The sequence below is a fragment of the Monodelphis domestica genome, chromosome 3 (assembly GCF_027887165.1).
Source record: "Monodelphis domestica isolate mMonDom1 chromosome 3, mMonDom1.pri, whole genome shotgun sequence".
Taxonomy (NCBI): Eukaryota; Metazoa; Chordata; class Mammalia; order Didelphimorphia; family Didelphidae; genus Monodelphis; species Monodelphis domestica.
Genome location: NC_077229.1, coordinates 85,240,279 through 85,263,595, shown reverse-complemented (window position 1 = coordinate 85,263,595; position 23,317 = coordinate 85,240,279). Strand labels below are relative to the sequence as shown.

Here is a 23,317-nt window from a genome sequence, read left to right as displayed (position 1 = left end):
TGGAGGTTGTTCCAGTCTCCATGGAATTCCTCCACTTTATTATTCCTTTTTGCACAGTAGTATTCCATCACCAACATATACCACAATATGTTCAGCCATTCCCCAATTGATGGGCATCCCCTCATTTTCCAATTTTTGGCCACCACAAAGAGCGCAGTTATGAATATTCTTGTACAAGTCTTTTTCTCCATTATCTCTTTGGGCTACAGACCCAGCAGTGCTATGGCTGGATCAAAGGGTAGACATTCTTTTGTCGCCCTTTGGGCATATTTCCTAATTGCCCTCCAGAATGGTTGGATCAATTCACAACTCCACCAGCAATGAATTAATATCCCTATTTTACCACATCCCCTCCAGCATTCATTACTTTCCTTTGCTATCATGTTAGCCAATCTGCTAGGTGTGAGGTGATACCTCAGAGTTGTTTTGATTTGCATCTCTCTGAATATAAGAGATTTAGAACACTTCTTCATGTGCTTATTAATAGTTTTGATTTCTTTATCTGGAAACTGCCTATCCATGTCCTTTGCCCATTTATCAATTGGAGAATGGCTTGGTTTTTTGTACAATTGATTTAGCTCTTTATAAATTTGAGTAATTAAACTTTTGTCAGAGGTTTCTATGAAGATTTTTTCCCAATTTGTTGTTTCCCTTCTGATTTTAGTTACATTGGTTTTGTTTGTACAAAAGCTTTTGAATTTGATGTAGTCAAAATTATTTATTTTACATTTTTTGATTCTTTCTATGTCTTGCTTGGTTTTAAAGTCTTTCCCCTCCCAAAGGAGGGGAAAGGACATGTATACTATTCTGTGTTTACCCAATTTACTTATGGTTTCCTTCTTTATGTTTAAGTCATTCAACCGTTTTGAATTTATCTTGGTGTAGGGTGTGAGGTGATGATCAATTCCTAATCTCTCCCACACTGTCTTCCCATTTTCCCAGCAGTTTTTATCGAATAGTGGATTTTTGTCCCCAAATCTGGGATCTTTGGGTTGATCGTATACTATCTTGCTGAGGTCGCTTGCCCCCAGTCTATTCCACTGATCCTCCTTTCTGTCTCTTAGCCAGTACCAAATTGTTTTGATGACTGCTGCTTTGTAATATAGTTTAAGGTCTGGGACTGCAAGGCCCCCATCATTTGTGGTTTTTTTTCATTATTTCCCTGGATATCCTTGATCTTTTGTTATTCCAAATGAACTTTGTTATGTTTTTTTCTAAATCAGTAAAGAAATTTTTTGGGAGTTCAATGGGTATGGCACTAAATAGATAAATAAGTTTGGGTAGGATGGTCATTTTTATTATGTTGGCTCGTCCTATCCATGAGCAGTTAATGTTTTTCCAATTGCTCAAGTCTAGTTTTAGTTGCGTGGAGAGTGTTTTGTAGTTGTGCTCATATAGTTCCTGTGTTTGTCTTGGGAGATAGATTCCTAGGTATTTTATTTTGTCTAAGGTGATTTTGAATGGGATTCCTCTTTCTAGTTTTTGCTGCTGAGCTGTGTTGGAGATATATAGAAATGCTGATGCCTTATGTGGGTTTATTTTGTATCCTGCAACTTTGCTAAAGTTGTTGATTATTTTGACTAGCTTTTTGGTTGAATCTGTAGGATTCTTTAAGTAGATCATCATGTCATCTGCAAAGAGTGATAACTTGGTCTCCTCCTTGCCTATTTTGATGCCTCCAATTTCTTTTTCTTCTCTAATTGCTACTGCTAGTGTTTCTAGTACAATGTCAAATAATAGAGGTGATAATGGGCATCCTTGTTTCACTCCTGATCTTATTGGGAATGCATCTAGTTTATCCCCATTACAGATGATATTAGCTGATGGTTTTAGATATATACTGTTTATTATTTTTAGGAATGACCCTTCTATTCCTATGCTTTCTAGTGTTTTTAATAGGAATGGGTGTTGTATTTTATCAAAGGCTTTTTCTGCATCTATTGAGATAATCATGTGGTTCTTGTTGGTTTGCTTGTTGATGTGGTCAATTATGTGGATGGTTTTCCTAATATTGAACCAGCCCTGCATCCCTGGTATAAATCCTACTTGACCATGGTGGATGACCCTTCTGATCACTTGCTGGAGTCTTTTTGCTAGTATCCTATTTAAGATTTTTGCATCTATATTCATTAAGGAGATTGGTCTATAGTTTTCTTTCTCTGTTTTTGACCTGCCTGGTTTGGGAATCAGTACCATGTTTGTGTCATAAAAGGAGTTTGGTAGAACTCCCTCTTTGCTTATTATGTCAAATAGTTTGTATAGTATTGGGATTAACTGTTCTCTGAATATTTGATAGAATTCACTGGTGAATCAATCAGGCCCTGGGGATTTTTTCTTAGAAGTTCTTTGATGGCTTGTTGGATTTCATTTTCTGATATGGGATTATTTAAGAATTCTATTTCCTCTTCTGTTAGTCTAGGCAGTTTATATTTTTGTATATATTCATCCATATCATCTAAATTGGTGTATTTATCACCATATAATTGGGGAAAGTAATTTTTAATGATTACCTTAATTTCCTCTTCATTGGAGGTGATGTCCCCCTTTTCATCTTTGATGCTGTTAATTGACTTTTCTTCCTTCCTTTTTTAAATGAGATTGACCAGTACTTTGTCTATTTTGTTTGTTTTTTCAAAGTACCAGCTTCTTGTCTTATTTATTAAATCAATAGTTCTATCACTTTCAATTTTATTAATTTCTCTCTTAATTTTTAGGATTTCTAGTTTGGTTTTCTTCTGGGGTTTTTTAATTTGATCGCTTTTGAGTTTTTTATTTGCATTTCCAATTGATTGATCTCTACTCTCCCTAGTTTGTTAATATATGCACTCAGGGATATGAATTAACTCTGATTACTGCTTTGGCTGCATTCCAAAAGGTTTGAAAGGATGTCTCGCCCTTGTCATTTTCCTCGATAATATTATTGTTTCTATGATTTCTTCTGTAACTAAACAATTTTGGAGTATCATATTGTTTAATTTCCAATTAGTTTTTGATTTGGTTTTCCATTTACCTTTACTGATCATTATTTTTATTGCCTTGTGATCTGAGAAGGCTGCATTTATTATTTCTGCTTTTCTGCATTTGTGTGCCATATTTCTGTGACTTAATGTATGGTCAGTCTTTGGGAATGTGCCATGTGGTTCTGAGAAGAAGGTGTATTCCTTTTTATCCCTATTTATTTTTCTCCATATGTCTATTAATTCTAATTTTTCTAAGATTTAGTTCACTTCTTTTACCTCTCTTTTATTTATTTTTTGATTTGATTTATCTAAATTTGATAATGGTTGGTTTAAGTCTCCCACTAATATGGTTTTACTGTCTATTTCTTCCTTCAATTCTCCTAGTTTCTTCATTAGAAATTTGGGTGCTATATTATTTGGTGCATACATGTTGATTAGTGATATTTCCTCATTATCTAAAGTCCCTTTTAGCAAAATATAATTACCTTCCCTATCCCTTTTGATCAGGTCTATTTTTGCTTTGGCTTTATCAGATATCATGATTGCCGCTCCTGCCTTCTTTCTGTCAGTTGAGGCCCAGAAGGTCTTACTCCATCCTTTAATTCTGACCTTGTGGTTGTCAACCCGCCTCATTTGTGTTTCTTGAAGACAACATATGGTAGTGTTTTGGATTCTAATCCATTCTGCTATTCGTCTACGTTTTATGGGTGAGTTCATCCCATTCACGTCCAAAGTTATGACAGTCATTTGTGGACTCCCTGGCATTTTGATATCCTTCCCTAATTCTAATCTTTCTTCTTCAGCTCTACCTTTTAGTACAGTGATTTACTTTAAATCAGTCCCCCTTGTCCCCTCCATTGATATGTTTCCCTTTCTAGTCCCTCCCTTTTTGTTCCCTCCTCCTTCCCCCTCTTCTTCCCTCCCTTTTTTGTGTTCCCTCCCCCTTACCCCCCTTGGTTTTCCCTTCTCCCTACCCTTGTTGGGTAAGATAGAATTCAAGATCCCAATGGATCTGGATATTCTTCCCTCTCAGAGTTGATTTCCCTGAGAGTAAGGTTTAAGTAAAAACTCTCTTCCTCTCCTTCTTATAGGTGTTTTCTTCCCCTCCCCTTCCAATGTGAATCTTTGTGTGAGAAAAATTACTCTATTTGGTCTTTCTTTTCCCCCTATTTACACATTACATTTCCCCCACATGTTAGTATACATAGATTGATATAAATGTAGTCCTTATAGAAGAGAGTTTGAGTAAAAGAAAAAGATAATATTTTTCTCCTTTTCCCTTTCCTTCACATTTACCTTTTCAGGTATTCCATGCTCTTTGTTTTTCGATATTGAACTTTCCACAGAGCTCTGGTCTTTTCTTTGCAAAAACTTGGAAATCTTCTATTTTGTTGAATGCCCATACTTTCCTTGGACGTATTTAGTCAGTTTTGCTGGATAGCTGATTTTTGGTTGAAGGCCCAGCTCTCTTGCCTTTCTGAAAATCATGTTCCATGCCTTACGATCATTCAGAGTGGAACTTGCAAGGTCTTGTGTGACCCTGATTGGCATTCCTTTATATCTAAATTGTCTTTTTCTGGCTTCTTGTAAGATTTTTTCTTTTGCTTGAAAGCTTTGGAATTTGTCAATTACATTCCTGGGAGTTGTCTTTTGGGGATTTAGTGTAGAGGGTGTTTTGTGAACTCTTTCAATGCCTGTATTGCCCTCTTGTTCTAGGATCTCTGGGAAATTTTCTTTGATTATATGTTGTATTATGATGTTAAGTTTGCTGTTTATTTCTGGCTTTTCTGGTAGTCCAATTATTCTTAAATTGTCTCTTCTCCCTCTATTTTCCAAGTCTGTTACCTTGTCAGTGAGATGTTTTATGTTCTCTTCTAATTTCTTGGTCTTTTGGCTTTGCTTTATTAGTTCTTGCTCATTGCTTTAGAGTTGCCTAATTCTGAGTTTTAAAGCCTGGTTTTCCTTTTCAATTTGGTCAAACTGCTTTTGTAGATGCGTGAATTTCTTTTGCATTATTTCCCACTTTTCCTCCCAGAAGTCTTCCATCTTTTTGATCCTTTCCAAATCAAATTCTTCATGCGTTTGTGGAGAGTTTCCATTTCCTTTGGAAGGTTTCAGAGCATTTGCTTGTGTTTCCTATTCTATCTCCTCTGTATTTTGTATTTTTGCTCTATAAAATGTGTCCAAAGCGGCCCCCTTCTTCTTGTTTTTCTTGGAATTTTGGGGCTTTTGTGCTTCTGTGGAGTTTGCCATCTCTATCTGAGTGGGAAGGACTAGCTTTTCTTATCTCTGTCTGGTGTTCAGAGGTTTTAGCCCTAGGCAGATTGTCTTTTCTATGCAGTTGTTGTTCTGTCTTCCTGGGGAAGCCAGGAATTGCTGGTGTTTCCATGTTACTGACCTCCTCAGTTCCCTCCTGATGCTTCTCTGCTGCCTCACTTCCATACTCGGAGCCTGGCTGGCACTCTCCACAAGGTGTCTCAATGCCTTAGCCGGCTAGGAGAGCCTACACTCTGAGGGGGAGAGGCTGCGGCTTCCGGGAGCTCTGAAGGCTCCTGAAAGGATGAACTTTCTCTGGGTTGAACTGAGTATGCCTTGAGGCAAGGACTTTCCTTGTGACTGACAGGGAAGGATCCAGCCAGGGGGCTGCAGGCTCCCCCATCTCTCTCTGTTTCCCTGCTGTCTGGGTGCCCCCGCAACTGGGTCAGGTTGTTTTCAGGAAGAGGCATTAAGAATAGCCGGCCCTGAGGCTCTGATGTTCCCTCTGCTGCCTCGGACTCAGTGCTCTGGGTTGGGGGGGATGGGTCCTGGGACCTTCCTTCTGCCTACCCAATTAGGTCCCTGTGATCTCGGGTTCTGGCTTTTGGGGGTCATACCTTTTGATCCAGGTCCAGGAGGAAGATTCCCGGGGTCTATGCTGTTCGTTTTGAATTTCAGTGCCCTAGGAGCATATAGTTTGAGTTCGGTAGGGAAGGATTTCCGGAGATCTGAACTTTAGCTTTCTCTAAGCTGCCATCTTGACCGGAAGTCCTGGGCTTTTATTTTAAGTAAGGTTGGTATTTGGGTTCCAATCCAGGGTCAAACTCTGCAGAGTGAGCTCTGTCATTCTGAGCCACTTGTTAAGAAATCTTTGAAACCAACTTTTGGGAGTAAAAGGAGGATTTTAGCCAGGCAGATCTTAGACAGATTTTTGGGTGATTTAGTTTGATCAGGGAGAGTGTCAGCTAGCCTTATGAAATCGAAGAGTTTTGTCTTGCAACAAAACATAGCCAAGGGAGGGAGAGAAGATAATGATTTTAATAAAAAATGAACTACTTAGGGCAAAATAAATTTGGTGATGTTTCAAAGAATGTCTAAATTGGACAGAATCTTAGAGATCACTAGAACCAAATCCTTTATCTTGCATTGAGGATGAATTAAGAAATCTTCACTTGGCCACAAAGGTGGCCACAAAAGTGGGGGAGATAAGAACTGAACCTAGAAATTCTAATCCAGAGACTGGTATTCCTTCCATTTCATATAAAAGGATAACTATATTTGAATCATATTCCTCTCATTTTTCTTTCCCAACAGAAACATCAGCTCCATGTTACCAGAAAATGAAACACAATTCACTGAATTTATTCTTTTGGGATTTTCTGAGAAGCCAGAGCAGCAAGGGGCCATCTTTTTGCTATTCTTGGGCATGTACTTGGTCACTGTGTTTGGAAACCTGCTCATAATGTTGGCTATTGGCTCTGACTCTCACCTCCACACCCCCATGTACTTCTTCCTTTCCAACTTGTCCTTTGTGGATCTCTGTGTGGCCTCTACCACAGTTCCCAAGATGCTGATGAATATCTTAACACAAAGCAAAGTCATCACCTATGCTGATTGTCTTGCCCAGATGTACTTCTTCTTGGTTTTTGCTGGTTTGGACAATTTCCTCCTCATGGCAATGGCCTATGACCGTTTTGTGGCTATCTGTCACCCTCTACATTACACAGTCATCATGAGCCCTAGGCTTTGTGTCCTCTTGCTGCTGCTCTCCTGGATCTTAAGCCTTCTAAATTCCCTCCTTCACAGTCTGATGGTAACACAGCTCTCCTTTTGTACAGACCACACAATTCAACATTTCTTTTGTGATCTTCCCCAGGTTCTGAAACTGTCTTGTTCTGACAACCTTGTCAATAATGTCTTGGCATATATGTTAGCTGGATTGATTGGTATTGTCTCCATCACAGGGATATTTTTCTCTTATAGTCAGATCTGTTCTTCCATTTTGAAAGTCCCATCTGCTGGGGGTAAGTATAAAGCCTTTTCTACTTGTGGATCTCACCTTTCTGTTGTTTCCTTATTCTATGGGACAGGGCTTGGAGTCTATTTCAGCTCTTCAGTTATCCATTCTTCCTGGAAGAGCACAGTTGCCTCAGCAATGTATGCTGTTGTTACCCCCATGTTGAACCCCTTCATCTATGCCCTGAGGAATAAGGACATAAAAGATGCCCTTAGGAAGGTCATTAGTAGAAAAACCTCCTTTCAATAATGGTGCAGGGTGCTAATCCTTGGAATAGGGCATTAATAATTTTGGGGGACATAATAGGAGGCAGAAATCTTGGATTTCTTAATTCGCTCCCAACTCAAATCCATCCTCCATTTAGTCACTATAGTGGTTTTCCTAAAGTACAAGTCTGGCCCTATCATTCCCCTTGATTTCCAGTGGCTCTTATTGCCTCCAGGATCAAATACAAAATATTGTGTTCAACATTTACTTCCTTTTATCATCTAGCTCCTTTCTATCTTTCTAGTTTTCTAATACCTTATTCCCTACTATTTCTTGGCTCCAGTGACTTTAACCTCTTTTTTGTTCCATGAACAAGATATTCCATTTCTTGGCTCTCAGTGTTTTCTCTAGCTATTGCCTGTGCCTAAAATACACTCTATTAACAACTCTGCTTACTGGCTTCTTTTGTTTCTTTGAAGTGCCAACTTTTTAAAAATCCCACCTATTCCTAGAAGTTTTTTCCTGCCTCTCTTAATCCTAGTGCCTTCTCCCTGCTAATGATTTTCTATTAATCACATAAATTGTTTATTTCTATATATTGTATCCCCTATTAGATTTTGAGTGCTTTGAGATTAGGGACTATCTTTGCCTCTTTTTCTATCCCCACTGCTTAACTCAGTGTCTGGCACATAGTAAATATTTAAATAAATGTTGTTTGATGTCTCTCAAGATTCCTCTGTTTCTGCAGTCTCTGCTTTTGTTGACTATACATGACTGTAATCTTATTCTTCATGGCCTCTATGCTTTTGTAAACCTTAAAATTTCTTAGACTTATAAATGTTGGAAATTTCACCATTGGGAAATTTCATACTTGAACAATTTCTTACTGATAGTCTATTGGAATGTGAACCCCATTGGCATGGGAGGTTCCTTCTCCTCCCTACTTAAGATTTCTTTAGGACAGAAACCTTTTGCTGAACAATGGAAAGGGCTTTGACCTATGCTTAAGCATAGAACAGGAAGTTTTTTGAGTCATGATTGATTTTAGAATTGATACAATAGAGATACTTGGAATGACAGAACCAGGTCTTGAAACTACAATCTCCACCCTGCTCAGGGTAACAGGATTTAGGAAGGGCTGCAGCAAGGGATCAAGATTTAATTATTTGAGAATATGACCTCCAACAGACATGTGCAAAGCCACAGACCTCTGGGTGGTCCTGGGTTAAGCTAGAGCCACCATTGGCACAGGGAAGACATGGACAGTGATTGGTAGATGTGAGAACTGAGGGGAGGGAACTTGGATGGTTTCCTTAAAGATAGAGGGGTCTGAGGACTGAGGGGGGGGTTGGTGAATTTTGGCTCTGAGTGGTTGGAGAGGTGCTCTGAGAAGCTTGCTCTGAAGGAAGCTGGAGGTGGAGGCCTCTGAGACTGTTTCTCCATTTTGGTCACGTGAGTGATAGGGACTGATCTCTTTCCTTTGCCTCAGCTATCTAAGGGCTTGGGCCTTTTGGCCCAGCCTAAACAGAGGGGGTATTTAAGCCCTATTCCCTTCTCTCTCTCTCTCTCTCTCTCTCTCTCTCTCTCTCTCTCTCTCTCTCTCTCTCTCTCTAATACTTTTCTTCCTCCTGTTTGTAATTAAACTCCATAAAATGTTGACTGCTGACTTGAGTTTTCATTAAGGAATTACATAGCTGAATTCCTTGGTGACCTTAAATTAATATATATCAGTCTTTTAAAGTGATTTCCTTGTCACACTTTGATATTCCACCATGATAATGTTTGGTTTAACACCTCCTGCTTCTTCAGGACATTTTTAAACACAAAATTGTTTTAAATAGAGTGAGGAGGACAGGATTTTAGTTCCCTACCTACTACCTATAATCTGTAGGTGTTTGGTCAAGTGACTTAATATCTTTATCCCTCAATTACTTCATTTCTGTAATGAAAATTAAAAGACCATTCCTAATTATCTGATAGAATTTTTTCTGTTTATCAAATGGGATGGTGTATATGAAAATGCTTTATTTATAACCTGTGAAATGTTATATAGCTGCAATAAAGAAAAAAGAAGTTAGAGAAAATTGACATGAGATTTCACCATTGTGAGTCCAAATCCCAACTCCTCCATGTCTTAGCCAATAGCAATTATGAGTTGCAGTTCTAAAAAAAAACCCTCTTCATATTGTGGTCAGCAATCTCACAGTTAAACTTTGTGCTTCACCTGATAGCAGGCAAAGTCTTTTTAGTTTAATTGGACCTATAAAAACTGGAGATCTGATGACACAGCCTTTGAGAAACTATGGTCAACTCCATTTGATAATGAGACATTATTTACATTTGTATCTTGCATTCTTTTCATTCATAGTTGATTTCAAGGGCTAACTCCAAAAAAAAATTGTTCATTTATCCAGTTGTTAGTGTCTCCCCCTACTACTTCCACCAAGTTTACTCATATATTTTAAATCTGTTTATCTGTGGACCTCTGGAATTTTCCCTGTCCTCATGGAACACATAGAGAACAGAGGCTGTTTCATATTTGTTTTTATATCCAAAGTAACAAAGAATGCCTGAACCTGGCATATTTTAGGCACTTAAAGAATGCTTGTTATGAATTGACTTATCTTTGTTCCTCTCTTTTTCCTGTGAGTCACCAAATCGCAGAAAAGACAATGGAGATCTTCTGGCTTCTCAAACCATGAAATTACCCTATCTAGACCTTAAAATGTCCCTAAAAAGTGACCATTCATCTTCGACTTAAACTCTTTTAGTTACAGGTTCCTTCTGACCTAATGGAGTGACCATTCCATTGCTTAATGGTTTTGATTGTGAGCAAAGCCTTCAATACACTGAGTCAAAAGCTACCTCCCTTAAATTGTTGCTTACAGTTGCTAATATGATCCTCAGAGGCTATACAGGAAAATAAAAGGTCATGTTTATGTCTATATGTTATATGTTTATTTACATAGGTAGAGAGGATAAACGTTCTACAAATAGAAAAAGTATTGAGATATAAGAATAGCAACTGAAACACTCAAGTTTATAATCTTAAGAAAGAGTAATATTCATTTCCTTAACTTTCAGTTTGGAAATGCACAAATATGACCAATAAACAATACACATTGAAGATAGGAGGCAAATTTGACCACATAGGTTTCACTGAGACTTGGTAGGGTGAATCTGTTCCTGGGATATGGCTCTGAAAAGGTATGATTTGAACTTTGTTCTTCCTGACTCCAGGCCTGGTGCTCTCTCCTCTCTGCCACCTAGCTGCCCATATAATAAAAAAATCTAGTTTCTCTTAAAGACTAATAAAATTGAAAAAAACTTTACCTATTTTGATTTAAAAAAAGATGGCAGAATCCAATTCAGTAAATAGCAAATATGCAAGGTGAAATTACAACAAAATCAGAAGAAATAAAGATAATAAGTAATGTCCAGCTATATGCTGAAGAAAGCTGAGAACATGTAAGAAATTTTTACAGCCTTTCAAAAATATAAAATATCCAAAATAAACAACGTAGTCACAGAAACAAAAATTGAATTAGCTATAAAAGAACTCCCAATCCCACCTACAACACTCCCTGGTCCTGATATTTATAGGAGAATTTTATTAAACTTTTCAGGAATGGTTAGTACTCTTATCTTAGAAATTATTCTCAAAATGGAGACACATTATATTCTATCAGAATCTTTTTATGAAACAAATATAGTCCTAATACCTAGATCAGGGAAAGATAAACACAGAAAAAAAAACTATAGGCTAAAAACTAAATATCATTAACTAACATTAATTCAAAATAGAATTTTTTTCTTGATTTGTGACTTTTAAAAATATAATTGTGGTATATATTATTCTTATTATTTTTTCTTCTTTTCATATATTTACTTTATTTTCCAAAATCATAAGGGAAGATTCTTTTTAGAGAAAGATTAAAAAATTTTTTGAATTACCAAATTCAAAATTACCAAAACTATTTGAAGATAAAGAAGAAGAGTTTTATTTATCTATCTACCCGAGAAAGAAAAAAGAAAAGAACTAATAACCTGGAATTGAAAACAAGGGGGAAAAGGAACTAAAAGGCAAATCTTCATATCTAGGAAGAGGGAACAAATAAGAGAAAGGTGGTTCAGGTGGAAGGGAAAAGAGATAGTGCCAAAGTAGTGTGTGAGTGAAGAAGCATGGGCAAAGACAAAAAGCTGGATCTGCAAAAGCAATGAGAGCTCAGAACTTTGGAACACACAAATCACTGGGGTCAGGGAGACTGTTCCAATGGAAGCTTGAAGGAAGAAGAATCTTGGCTGCTTCTGCCTGAAGGTGCAGGACAAACCTCCTTCCTCTCCTCTCTGGCCATTGCCTTCTACCTCTACTGTGAGTTGAAGAGGTTTTTGGTCTTGCCTAGAAGAGACTTGTTAGCAGTGCTGTTATTATCTACCCTTAGGGGGAGATAATTTTTTGTTTTATGAACTGACTTTATTTCAAAGCCTTCAATCAACAAGATAACTTAGAATTAGGGAAACCCTAAATTCCTTCCTTCCCCAACCTCATCTTATCCTCTTCTCTGCAAAGAATAACAGCTGGGAAGAAAGAAACAGGAAGTAGTATAGGAAAGGGGCTCAAGATTCAGTCTCTTTCTTTTGCTTACTTCCTGGTGCAACATCTATAAATTTCCTCCCACTGTAATTCACCGAGTTTTCATCTCTAGTACAGTAGGCTAGAGAAATGATAAAATTAAAAGCCAAGACTTTGAAACAACAAATTAATAATAAATATGTATCTTAAATTATTAAATAAAAGGGAGAGGAAAATGAAAACTGCAAAATAAAAATTACCATTTGAAATCACAACATAATGAGGAGGAAAGAAAAATTATCAGATCATATAGAAAAGTACATTGGCAAAACTGAGAATTTAAAGAATGTGCCACATTAACCATAGAGATATTACAGATAATATTTATGTAATACTTGAAAGTTTTCAAAATTCTTTACAGGCATTATCTCATTTTATGCTATAAATCTCCTTTTACAGATGAAAACCTGAAGGTCAGAGGCTTTAAGTGACTTGCTCAAAGCTACATAGCCAGTGTGGTTAATACAAATAAACACAAACTTAGAGATTAAATATTCCAATTTCAGGAAATGGAATTGAACAAGAAACAATAAGAAAAATTTAAACCCTTTTCTAAACAGGGTTTAGATACACTAATGCTATAAAATCTTAAAATAACAATTGATATTTATTATAGGTAAGTTATTTTAAAAATTGAGATATTCTAATAGATAGTCAAAGGTATGAATAGGCAACTCTCAGAGGAAGAAATTAAAATGATCTATAGTCAAATGAAAAAAATGCTCTGAATCACCACATAGAGAAATATAAATGAAAATAACTCCAAGATACCACCTCACTTCTATCATATTGGTTAATGTGACCAAAAAGGAAAATTATGAATGTTGGAGGGGATGTGGAAAAATTGGGATACTAACACACGGTTGGTGGAACTGTGAGCCAATACATTCTGGAGAGCAATATGGAGCCATACCCAAAGGGACATAAAACTATACATACTCAGCAATACCACTATTGGGTCCATATCACAAATAGATAAGAGATAAAGGAAAAGGAACTAACTCTATAAAAATATTTTTAGCAGCTCTTTTTATAGTGGCAAAGAATTGGAAACTTAAAGGGATGTCCATTAATTGGGGAACAGCTGAACAAGTTGGGATGTATGATTGTAATGAAATACTATGGCACCATAAAAAATAACAAGCAAATAAAAGTATGATGAGTTCAGAAAAATTTAGACTTATATACTGATGCAAAGTAAAATGAGCAGAACCAGAACAGTGTACGCAGTAACAGAAATATATTATAATATCCTGTTAAGGATTAAATTATTATGAGCAAAGCAAGTTTCCATGATGCCCACAAGGAATTCATGACAAAAATGCTATATTGTTGAAGGACGAAGAATCTTCTTCAGCTAAAGAAGGAACTGTTGGAGTCTAATTACAGATCAAAGAATACCATATTCCACTTTATTTTGAAGTATTGAGATTATTCTTGATGTCATTGAGGAGGATGTTGTGGTAAAATATTTTGTTTGATGTTCATAAAAGTATCTTTCAGCTCTCCTCTCTGAAGGAAAGCCAGGAGTGACTTCCCTTCACCAGACCAGTATGTAATTTGCTTGGAGACTATGTATTTATGTAAAAATCTATTTATATGTAACAGATATGAATATAAGGATTAGTAACAAGGAAAGCCTTAACACTAAAGGGAAACTGTACATCCACCCACTTTCCTACATTTGCCTCATGGCAAACTCTTCAGTTTCTTCAAGCTACTCTGAACTGCTTAACCCTTACTAAAAAACCCCAAACACTCTATCTGACTAAAACCTAATCTATAATCCTTATTAAAATAATTTAATATTAACAGTGAATCCAAGTAAATATAATCAGTTAGCCCAATATGGCAGAGGCTAAATGACCAGAGTACAGGTTTGAGATGTCTCCCAGAGTTCAGGCAAAACTGACCTTTGGTCCTTGTCCTCCCAAAACTCTTCTCCAACACAGTAGATTTGACAGCTTACTCTTCACAGTGAATTCTCACAGTCAGGCTAGTAGAAAGAAGCCTTTTTTGATAGGTTTGATTTCTTTCTCTCCTATAATCACCAGAGAGCAAGGTCTGAGATGAGTTTGTCATCACCAGAAGTCAGAGAGAGACTCAGAGCTTAGTGAGGAACTGTCAGAACTTTATCTGCTTCTTCCCTTCCAAGCAATCAGCTCATGTCCAGAACACCATTTTGCCTTCAGCCTCAGAGACGTTTTCCTAAAGTTCTTATCTTATTAATACTTAATCAATGTACTTCCTATTCCATTTCTACAATTTCCTTCACGAGGTTTTTTATTGTATGTGTGATATGTGTCATGTCACGATTTGAGTAATATGGAAATATGTATAACTTATGCCAGAATATTCAGTGCCTGGGGGTGAGGAGGGAGGAAAGAATCTGATCATAAAATGTCAAAAGAAAAAAATTGTCAAAATTGTTTCTACATGTAATTGAAAAATATTAAAAAGTAAAAAAAAAGCAACAAAAAACTATCAAATTGCTTTTATGAAACAAGTCAGCTGGGATCAAGCTAAGAAAAAAATAACATTTTTACATCCAATATGTAAACTGACATTCATTAAATGTATAAAAACAAGCAGTTCTCGGACGAATTATTAGTGGGCACAGGAAAAACTTCTACAGAAAACCAATAGGAAAAACACAAATCAACTTAGGTCTGAGATTTCATCTCAAACTCAACAAATTGGTAAAGATGAAAATGGTCATTGAGAGCTAGGAAGATAGATTTGATAATATCTTGTTGGTGGAGTGGTGAGTGGGTCTAACCAATTGGGAAGGCAATTAGGAATTAAGTAAAAGTGACTAAATTTGAATAAAATGTGCTTTGAATAAGAGAACTGGCTTGTAGAAATGTACTCCAAGAAAATCAGAGGCAGAAATAATATCCTTGACTATCAGAAATATTCATAGAGCCCTTTTTATGTAAACAAAGAATGGATACAAAACAGGTTTTCCTTGAGAGAAGAATAAATAGATAAATAAAATGTGATATAAGAATGTTACTGCATTATAAGAAATGATGAATATGAAGAATTCAGGGAATCATCAACAGCTGATATGAACTAAGGCATTGTGACACAAATAGAAGCAGGAAAACAATACTGTATGCATGAGTGGAAATGGAAAGGAAATGGAAAGAAAAATTAAATGAAACTAAACTCTAAGCTTGGCCTCAGGGAAGAATTGAGAAAATGCATCTCCCTCCTTTCTTTCTAGAGGTGGGAGGGGGAACCAACAGTGTGATATATCCATATTATTTCTGATACATTTGACATGTTTATGGTTTTACAGAAATTAGTATTTTTCATCTTTTTATTATAAGATACATGGGTAAGTAGAGGGAAGGAGTTAGGAATATATTTGGAAATAAACATGATATTGAAGTAGAAAGAATAAAAAAAATTCTTAAAAATTTAAAATAAATCAAAATACTCTCCAGATATATGTTAAATGTAATGTAATAATAAAATTAATATGGGGAAATACAGAAAGACTTTTATGAAATAATTCAAAGTGAAATGAGCAGAGCAAGAGAACATTGTAAACAGTAGCAGCAATAGGGGCAGCTGAGTGACTCAGTAGATTGAGAGCCAGGCCTAGAGACAGGAGGCCCTCAATTCAAAGCTGACCTCAAACAGTTCCTAGCAAGCCAAACATCTTGGGGGTAACTTCAGTTAAAAACTAATGAGGAATTGCTGAATCATATCATTTAGGTGCTAGTAAGCACATACCTTTGATAGTGTAGTAGATATTGATACTAGAGGAATTATGATAATGGGGAAATGTTAGAGCAGTAACACCAGGAAGCAAGCCAGGTAAAAGACTGGATCTTGAGCCCTTCCCTCTACACTACTTCCTGTTCCCTTTCAACCATCTTAGAAATGTTCTTCTCAGAGATGGTAAGCTTGAAGATTTTTCCTAATAACCAAATCCTACAATCAAATACTTTAAGAGGTCTTTTATTCTTTTGGGTAGAGGAGGTAAGAAGAGGGGAGGGATGAGAGGAAAATAAGATCTCCCTAAATTTTCTATGTTATTCTGTTGATTGAAGATTTCAAGATATATTCAAATTCAGGAAATCTCCCTAAGGGGAGATATTGACAAAAAATGCTGACAGGTTCCTTCTGGGCTAAAACCCAAGAGTCTTTTCAGCATACAGTCTTATGCATGAGGCAATAGCTAGAGAGAGTTTATCTTCCACCTTCTGGTTCAAAAGCCAGAGAAGGAAGAAATCTTTTCAGTCAGCTCAAGCTGCTTAATTACTTTTTCCCAAGGTTCCATGGAACTGTCTCTACATCTCAATTGATTCCCATTTCACTAAGTTCTGAGTTCCTTTTTTTTTTTGCAAATGCATTTGTTACTTCTCAAAATCTTCATTTACAATAGAAAGGTGCAAAGATTGATAACCTATAATCCTAGCAATTTTACTGTAGACTTCATAAAATCTGAGGAATGTGGTAGAATTCATTAATGTGTTCTACGTCTTATGGTTGTACTTCTTTCCATTTTCACTACTTCATAAAAGTCTTTCAACTTTTCATATTTTTAAATTTTTATTTCATTTTTCTATTTCATTTAATGTATAGCTAGAATGAACTTTGGCCTATTTTATATTTTTAAGAATTATTTTAATGCTTTCTGCTTCTATGACACATTCATGTCCATTTATATCCCTACCCTCTTCCCCCCCCCCACTTATGCATCTTGTTAAACCTTTTAATAAACCTTATATAGAAAGATCAAAGCCAAAATTCCAGCTGTGACCTCTTGCAGTTACATATGAATATTTTTGTGGGTGAACACCTGAGAAGGAGATTGGAAACTGAGGGAAAATGGATAGAGGAAAGAAAGAGAGATTGAAGGAGAGAGAGAAAGACAGAGGAATAAAGACTCAGAGACAAGGAATTAAAAAATATTGCTCCATCATGTGTGTCCCTCTGATGGAATTGAGAGAGGAGCTCTACATGTGTCCCCAAACTTTTACTTGAAAATTTAGGAATGTGGAGTGGGAGGTAGCTAATGAAAATGTGACATGGCATAGGTTTTAAGAATGGCTCAATTGACAAGCACATATTCAAAGAGGAGGAGGTTAATCAAACATGTGACTTGTTAAGGAATGTGGTCTAACAAGGTGGGAGCTAGGACCCTGTGGCAAATAATGTCCTGCTCAGGAATTCTTTTGCCCTTTGCCCTGAAGATTTGGAAATAGAATAATCAATAAGTAACATGACCATGAGTCTGGTATATGAACATGTAAGATACAATATCAATACACCAATAATACTTTCAAGAAGCTAATATACTGTGGTATGCTACACCAACAAACCAATAAACATATCAATTGTGTGTCAATATTTGACATCCCACACTATTCTCCTCACCTCCACAAAAAAAGGAAGAAGTTACATTTTCTCAATTCTTCCCTGAGGCCAAGCTCAGAATTAAATTTCATTTTTTTCTTTCCATTTACATTTTTGTACTTATTGTGCATTCAGTAGTGTATTTCTGCTTCTATTTATGTCATTGTGCATTATTTAATATAATCTGTTAATGGTTCTCTGACTTCTTCATATTCATCACTTGTTATACTGCAGCAATATTCCATTATATTCTTATACCACATTTGGTTTAGCTATTTAGTCCCTACTCATGGAGAATCTTCTTTGTTTCCAGTTCTTTGTTAATAGGAAAAATGCTGCTATGAATATTTTGTATTATTATTTCATTTTCTTGGAATAAATTTCTATAAGTTAGTTCTCTTATTTAAAGGGCAGGGACATTTTAGTCACTTTTATCTTTTTTTCATAGTACTTACCAATTGGTTGGACACATCCACAGCTCCATCAACAGAATATTAACAAACTAGTCTTCTCAAAGTGCCCATTTACTATTTAGATCTATCATCTTTTCCAATTTCTTGAAAGTGAGGAGAAACCTCAGAAATTATTTTGGTTTTTTTCCTTTCTTATTAGAAGTAACATGTAGGAGTTTTCCCTATGTCTACTAATAATTTGAAATTCTTTTGAGAACTATTTTCATACATTTGAATGAATTTCATATATATGTATATCATTATATATTAAAACTATGAAAAGTATTTACTATAAAGATTTTTCTCCAAATAAATTGGCTGAAGTAGGCCAAAGGCAGCACTAATTTAGAACAAAAATAGATTAATACATTTTTATTTAAAATATTATGAAAGATTATGGCTATATCACTTTATCATGAAGAAAGAATTGGTGAAGGATGAAATAGATTTTAGAGAAATCTTTGGGAGAGATTCAACTAAGTAAAGTCAAGTCACCCTAAGAACATTCAGAGATAAAAATGATAGGACAACAAATGAGATTAAAATGGAAAAGAACTACAAATATTTTGATGAAACTGTTTACACCATAAAGAACAGTAAAGCTACTTCACTTGCATTTTAACATCATTGTCCTGCATGTTCTTATGAAGGAGATTAAAATGGCACTAAAGTGAAAAGAACTGGAATGGACCAAGTGTGCATAAAGGAGATCTGTGCTAAAGGAAACACAATGATGAAGGTGTGGAGAAATCAATTGCCAGCTCTGACTATGTGTGATCAAGAGAAATGGGCAAAGACTGAAGAAAATGAGATGCAAAGAGAAAGTTCCATAGAAGGTTCAAGAGGAGGCAATTAGCTAGTACTGTGGCCTGATCTAGTCACTTGACCACTTGACTTCACTTTCTTTCTGGCCAACCCCTCTGAAGGAGGAAGGCTGAAGAAGTGCTTGGCTTTTACCCTCCATTACCTGGCTGACTTGAAAAAATTCTTGCCCAGTGAAGATCCCAGCTGATATATAACTGTTTTCCCTCCAGGAAAGTCAATCTTATATTTCTTTGAAGGGACTTTGAGTTGAAGCCTTCAACCAGAGAGAGGGTCATTGCTAGGGAAATTTCTCTCCCTCTCTCCTTTTATTTCCTTATCCTCTTTTCCCCAAATGATAATAAATTAGACCTTCAACTATAAGAAACTGTCTTCAAACTTTGTAGTAGAAGGGAGAATTTAAAATATTCAAAGGAAAAGGTTTGGGGAGGGGTGACTCACCATCTGTTAGGTCAGACTCCATTAGGGCTGTCCAGCAGAGAGAAACAAGAAAGAAGTTGTGACCTTGAACTCAGTCCTTTATCTCAACTGCTTCCTGTGTCATCATCTTACTAGTCCCCTTCTCTCAGGGTTTCCCTCTCCACTAAAATTTGGCACCCAGAAAATGCCTGAACATACCCCAGGCTACTGAATAGAAAAATTATATAGGGGATAGGAATAAGGAAGAGAACAAGCATGATGTTACAGATCACATTCTGGATATCTGTGCTAGCAGTCATTGCATTATATTGGATCTAAATAACATAATAAAGTTACAGGAGTTATGTTGGACAGGATGAATTTCATAGCTAATTCTTGATCACATATGTCATCAATAACCATTAAGAAGACCTAATTATGTAGCTCTAAATTTTGCTCTGTTATTTTTTTAATTGCTATAAAATATTTTGCTATCCCTTAATTTAGGACTCTGTCATAGATAAGGTAGCCGTTGACCCTCTTTATCAAACTATTTATGCTTTTTAAACAAGGAAAAATGATCTGGAAAGTTTCAGTAGACTGTAAACTCATGAGTCAGCAGTAATAATCTAAAGAAAACTGAGTGTGCATTAAAGGACTCATTACTTCTAATAAGAAGGAAGTGGTCTTCCCACTGTTCTTGACTATAGTCAAACCAAATCTGAAATTTTTCATTTAGTTCTGGGTGTCATAATTTGGAAAGGATGTTGATAATCTGGAAAGGATCCAAAGAAGAACAACCATGATCATAAAAATCCTGTGAAGGTCAGCTGAAGGAACCAGAATTTCTTAACCTAAATGTGAGAAAATATGTTCTAAAAGGACTCAGAGGGTAGAGTAAAAGCAATGGATGGAACTTGTAAATGAGCATATTTTGGCTCAATATAAAGAAAAGTGAGAACAACCCAAGAGTTGAATAGGCTCTATCAGGAAGCTGAGAAATTTCCTTTCCATGGAGGTCTTCAAAGAAATTTGAAATATCCCTTTGCCAAGTATATTCTTGAGTGAATTTTTGGGGTGGTACTGTTTTGTATTATGTATCCTATGAGGTCCCTTCCACTTTAATATGATTTATAAATGTAATTAAAAAATGAACTGCCCAAACTTTTCTGTCATATCACATTAATGTCTTTTCTGTCTGTTGTTGGCTTCAAGAGTGGACCTGCCTTGCCCATAGTTTCTCTTTCTTATACATATATACATACATATTTATATGTACTTATACTGTAAGTACTTATACTTACAGCAAATTGGAGATGGTGTTCATAAATTTTTCATTTCTAAATGTGGTTGGGGCTGTTTCAAAGAATATGTGAACTGCAAGGAATCTTAGATGTTAGTAGGTTCAAGTCATTCACTTTGCTTTGAGGTTAAATAAGGAAACAGTGACTTGTCCAAGATCACAAATGTAATAAGGGACAGAGACAAGAACTGAACCTAGAAATTCTGAATCAGAGCCTCTTGTTCTTTCCATTTCATATAAAAGGATAATTGTATTTTCATGTCATGTTCTTTCCCGGCAGAAAAGTCAGCCCAATGGTACCAGGAAGTCAAACAATTCACTGAATTTATTCTCCTGGGATTTTCTGAGATGCCAGAGCAGCAAGGGCCTCTCTTTGGACTATTCTTGGACATGTACTTGGAAACCTGCTCATAATGTTGGCTATTGGCTCTGACTCTCACATTCACACCCCCATGTACTTCTTCCTATCCAAACTGTCTTTTGTGAATCTCTGTATGGTATCTACCACAGTCCCTAAGATGCTTGTGAACATCTTGACACAAAGCAAGGTCATCCCCTATTCTAGCTGTCTTGCCCAGATGTGCTTATTTTTGGTCTTTGCTGGATTGGACAATTTCCTCCTCACTACAATGACCTATGACTATTTTGTGGCTATCTGTCACCCTCTACACTATACAGCCATCATGAACCATAGATTCTGTGGCCTGCTAGTTCTTCTCTACTGGATGATGCTTCAAAGTCTGATGGTAACAAGGTTCTCCTTCAGTATAGACCATGTAATTCAGCACTTTTTTTGTGATTTTCCTCAGGTTCTAAAATTCTCTTGTTCTGACATCTATATCAATCATGTCTTGGTATATACTATAGCTGAACTGCTTGGTAGTCTTTCCCTCTTAGGGACTCTTTTCTCTTATGGTCAGATTTGTTCTTCCATTTTGAAAATCCCATCAGGTAGGAGTAAGTACAAAGCCTTTTCTACCCGTGGATCTCACCTCTCTGTTGTTTCCTTATTCTATGGCACAGGGCTAGGAGTCTATTTGAGCTCCTCAGTGACCCACTGGAAGAGTACAGTTGCCTCAGCAATGTATGCTGTGGTCACCCCCATGTTGAACCCCTTCATCTATACCCTGAGGCATAAGGATATAAAAGATGCCTTTAAGAAGCTCATTGGTAGAATAGCTTCCTCCCAGTGATAGAATATAGAATATTTCTGGGGAAAATACTGGGAGGCATAAATCTTAGATTCTTCAATTCTTTCCCCACTCAAATCCATCTCCAATTCAGTCACTATAGAGATTTTCTGAATTACACATCTGATCTTATCACTTTCCTCCTATCCACTGAATACCAGTGAATCATTAATGCCTCTAAGATTAAACATAAAATCTTCTGTTCAATATTCACATTCCTTTATTACCTAGTCTCTTTTTACCTTTCAAGTCTTCTTTTTTAAAAATTTGTTAAACCATTATCTCCTCTCTTAGAATTAATTCTAAGACAGAAGAAAGGCAAGGGCTAGACAATTTGGGGTTAAGTAACATGCCAAAGGCCACACAACAAGGAAGTGTTAGAGGCTAGATTTGAACCCAGATGTGCCTGACTCCAGGCCTGGCACTCTCTCCACTGTGCTATATAGATACCCCTCCGGTCTTCTAATAACTTACTCTCTACTATGCACTCTTGCCTCCAGTGATAGTAGCTTTGCTTTTATCTGAACAAGACACTCCATTTCTTAGCTCTGTGTATTTTTTTTTGGCCTGTCCTCCATGACTAGAATGTTGCTTTTACTCAACTCCTCCTACTGGTTTCTTTTTGCTTCTAAGTCCCAACTATTTAAAAATCCCATCTTTTTCTAGACATCTTTACTAGAAGTCCTCTTCCTTTTACTGCCTTTCTTCCTGTTGTGGTTTCCTATTAATCCTGTATATAGCTTATTTCTAAATGTTTGTTTTCATATTGCCTTCCCCATTAGATTGTGTGGTACTTCACATCAGGGATCTTTTTTGCCTCTTTTTTTTTATCACCCCAGTGCTTAGTCTAGCGCCTACAACATAGTAGATACTTAATCAATGTTGATTAAGGAATATCATGGTTCCTACTTACTGGCTTGCTCTGCTCTTGTTGAATATATATGACTTTTGCCTTATTTCAAGGCTTCTGTTCCTGGAGGTTCTATCATGATATCTAGCTTAACACCTGTTGTTTCTTCAGTACATTTTGCTTCCCCAAATTGCTAGAAATAGAGGGACAAGGCCAGAATTTTAGGACTTTGTGTAACACTCATAAGCCCATGGCCAAGTGTGTAATTAGGATTTCTGTATCCTCAAACTACTATTCCCAGCACCCTACTCTCCTTCTCACATTGTGTACCAAAATAGGGAGGATATAAGTTTGGTGTAGCCCCACCTCTCTCTCTCTCTCTCTCTGCTTCCTGTAATTGAGATGGTTACCATTGGTTCTTTTAAACAGGCAAGAAAATCTTGTCATGTGGTCCTATTTTACTAGTTACCTTAGTTACCTTTTTATTCCTTTACTTCTACTGATTATTAATAAACTTATAAAATATAGCACTTTGATTATTGGACATTCATTAAAATCCATTATTTTTGGTGACCACTACAGAAAAAGAATCCTTAATTTTATTTTAAGACAGCCATTGAGTAAAGAATAGGGAGTAGATAAATTTTGCAAAGTCTCATTTCTCTCCTGCTTCTGGTGCCCTGCTGCTTGCTCCTGCCATTTTTGTTGTTGTTTAATTCCCAATACTCCAAGTGTTATATTTTATAAAGTTTATTAATAATCACTAGAAGTAAAAGAATAAAAAGGTAATTATCTAACAAAATAAGACCATGTGACCAAATTCTCCTTGCCTGTTTAAAAGAACCACTGGCAACC

At 36.4% G+C, this 23,317-nt stretch overlaps 1 protein-coding gene and 1 pseudogene across 1 annotated transcript; both read left to right on the top strand.

The window, feature by feature from the left end:
* Window positions 1-6,746: 6,746 nt before the first annotated feature.
* On the top strand, window positions 6,747-7,482 carry LOC100618570 (olfactory receptor 7G3; the record flags this gene model as incomplete). The annotated part of the gene is given in 2 exon segments (XM_016432676.2): window positions 6,747-6,776; window positions 6,778-7,482. Coding segments are annotated over 2 exon segments (735 nt in total), but the record flags the coding sequence as incomplete, so codon positions are not given.
* Window positions 7,483-20,680: 13,198 nt separating this feature from the next.
* LOC100618599 (olfactory receptor 7A10-like) lies at window positions 20,681-21,615 on the top strand (annotated as a pseudogene).
* Window positions 21,616-23,317: the final 1,702 nt, after the last annotated feature.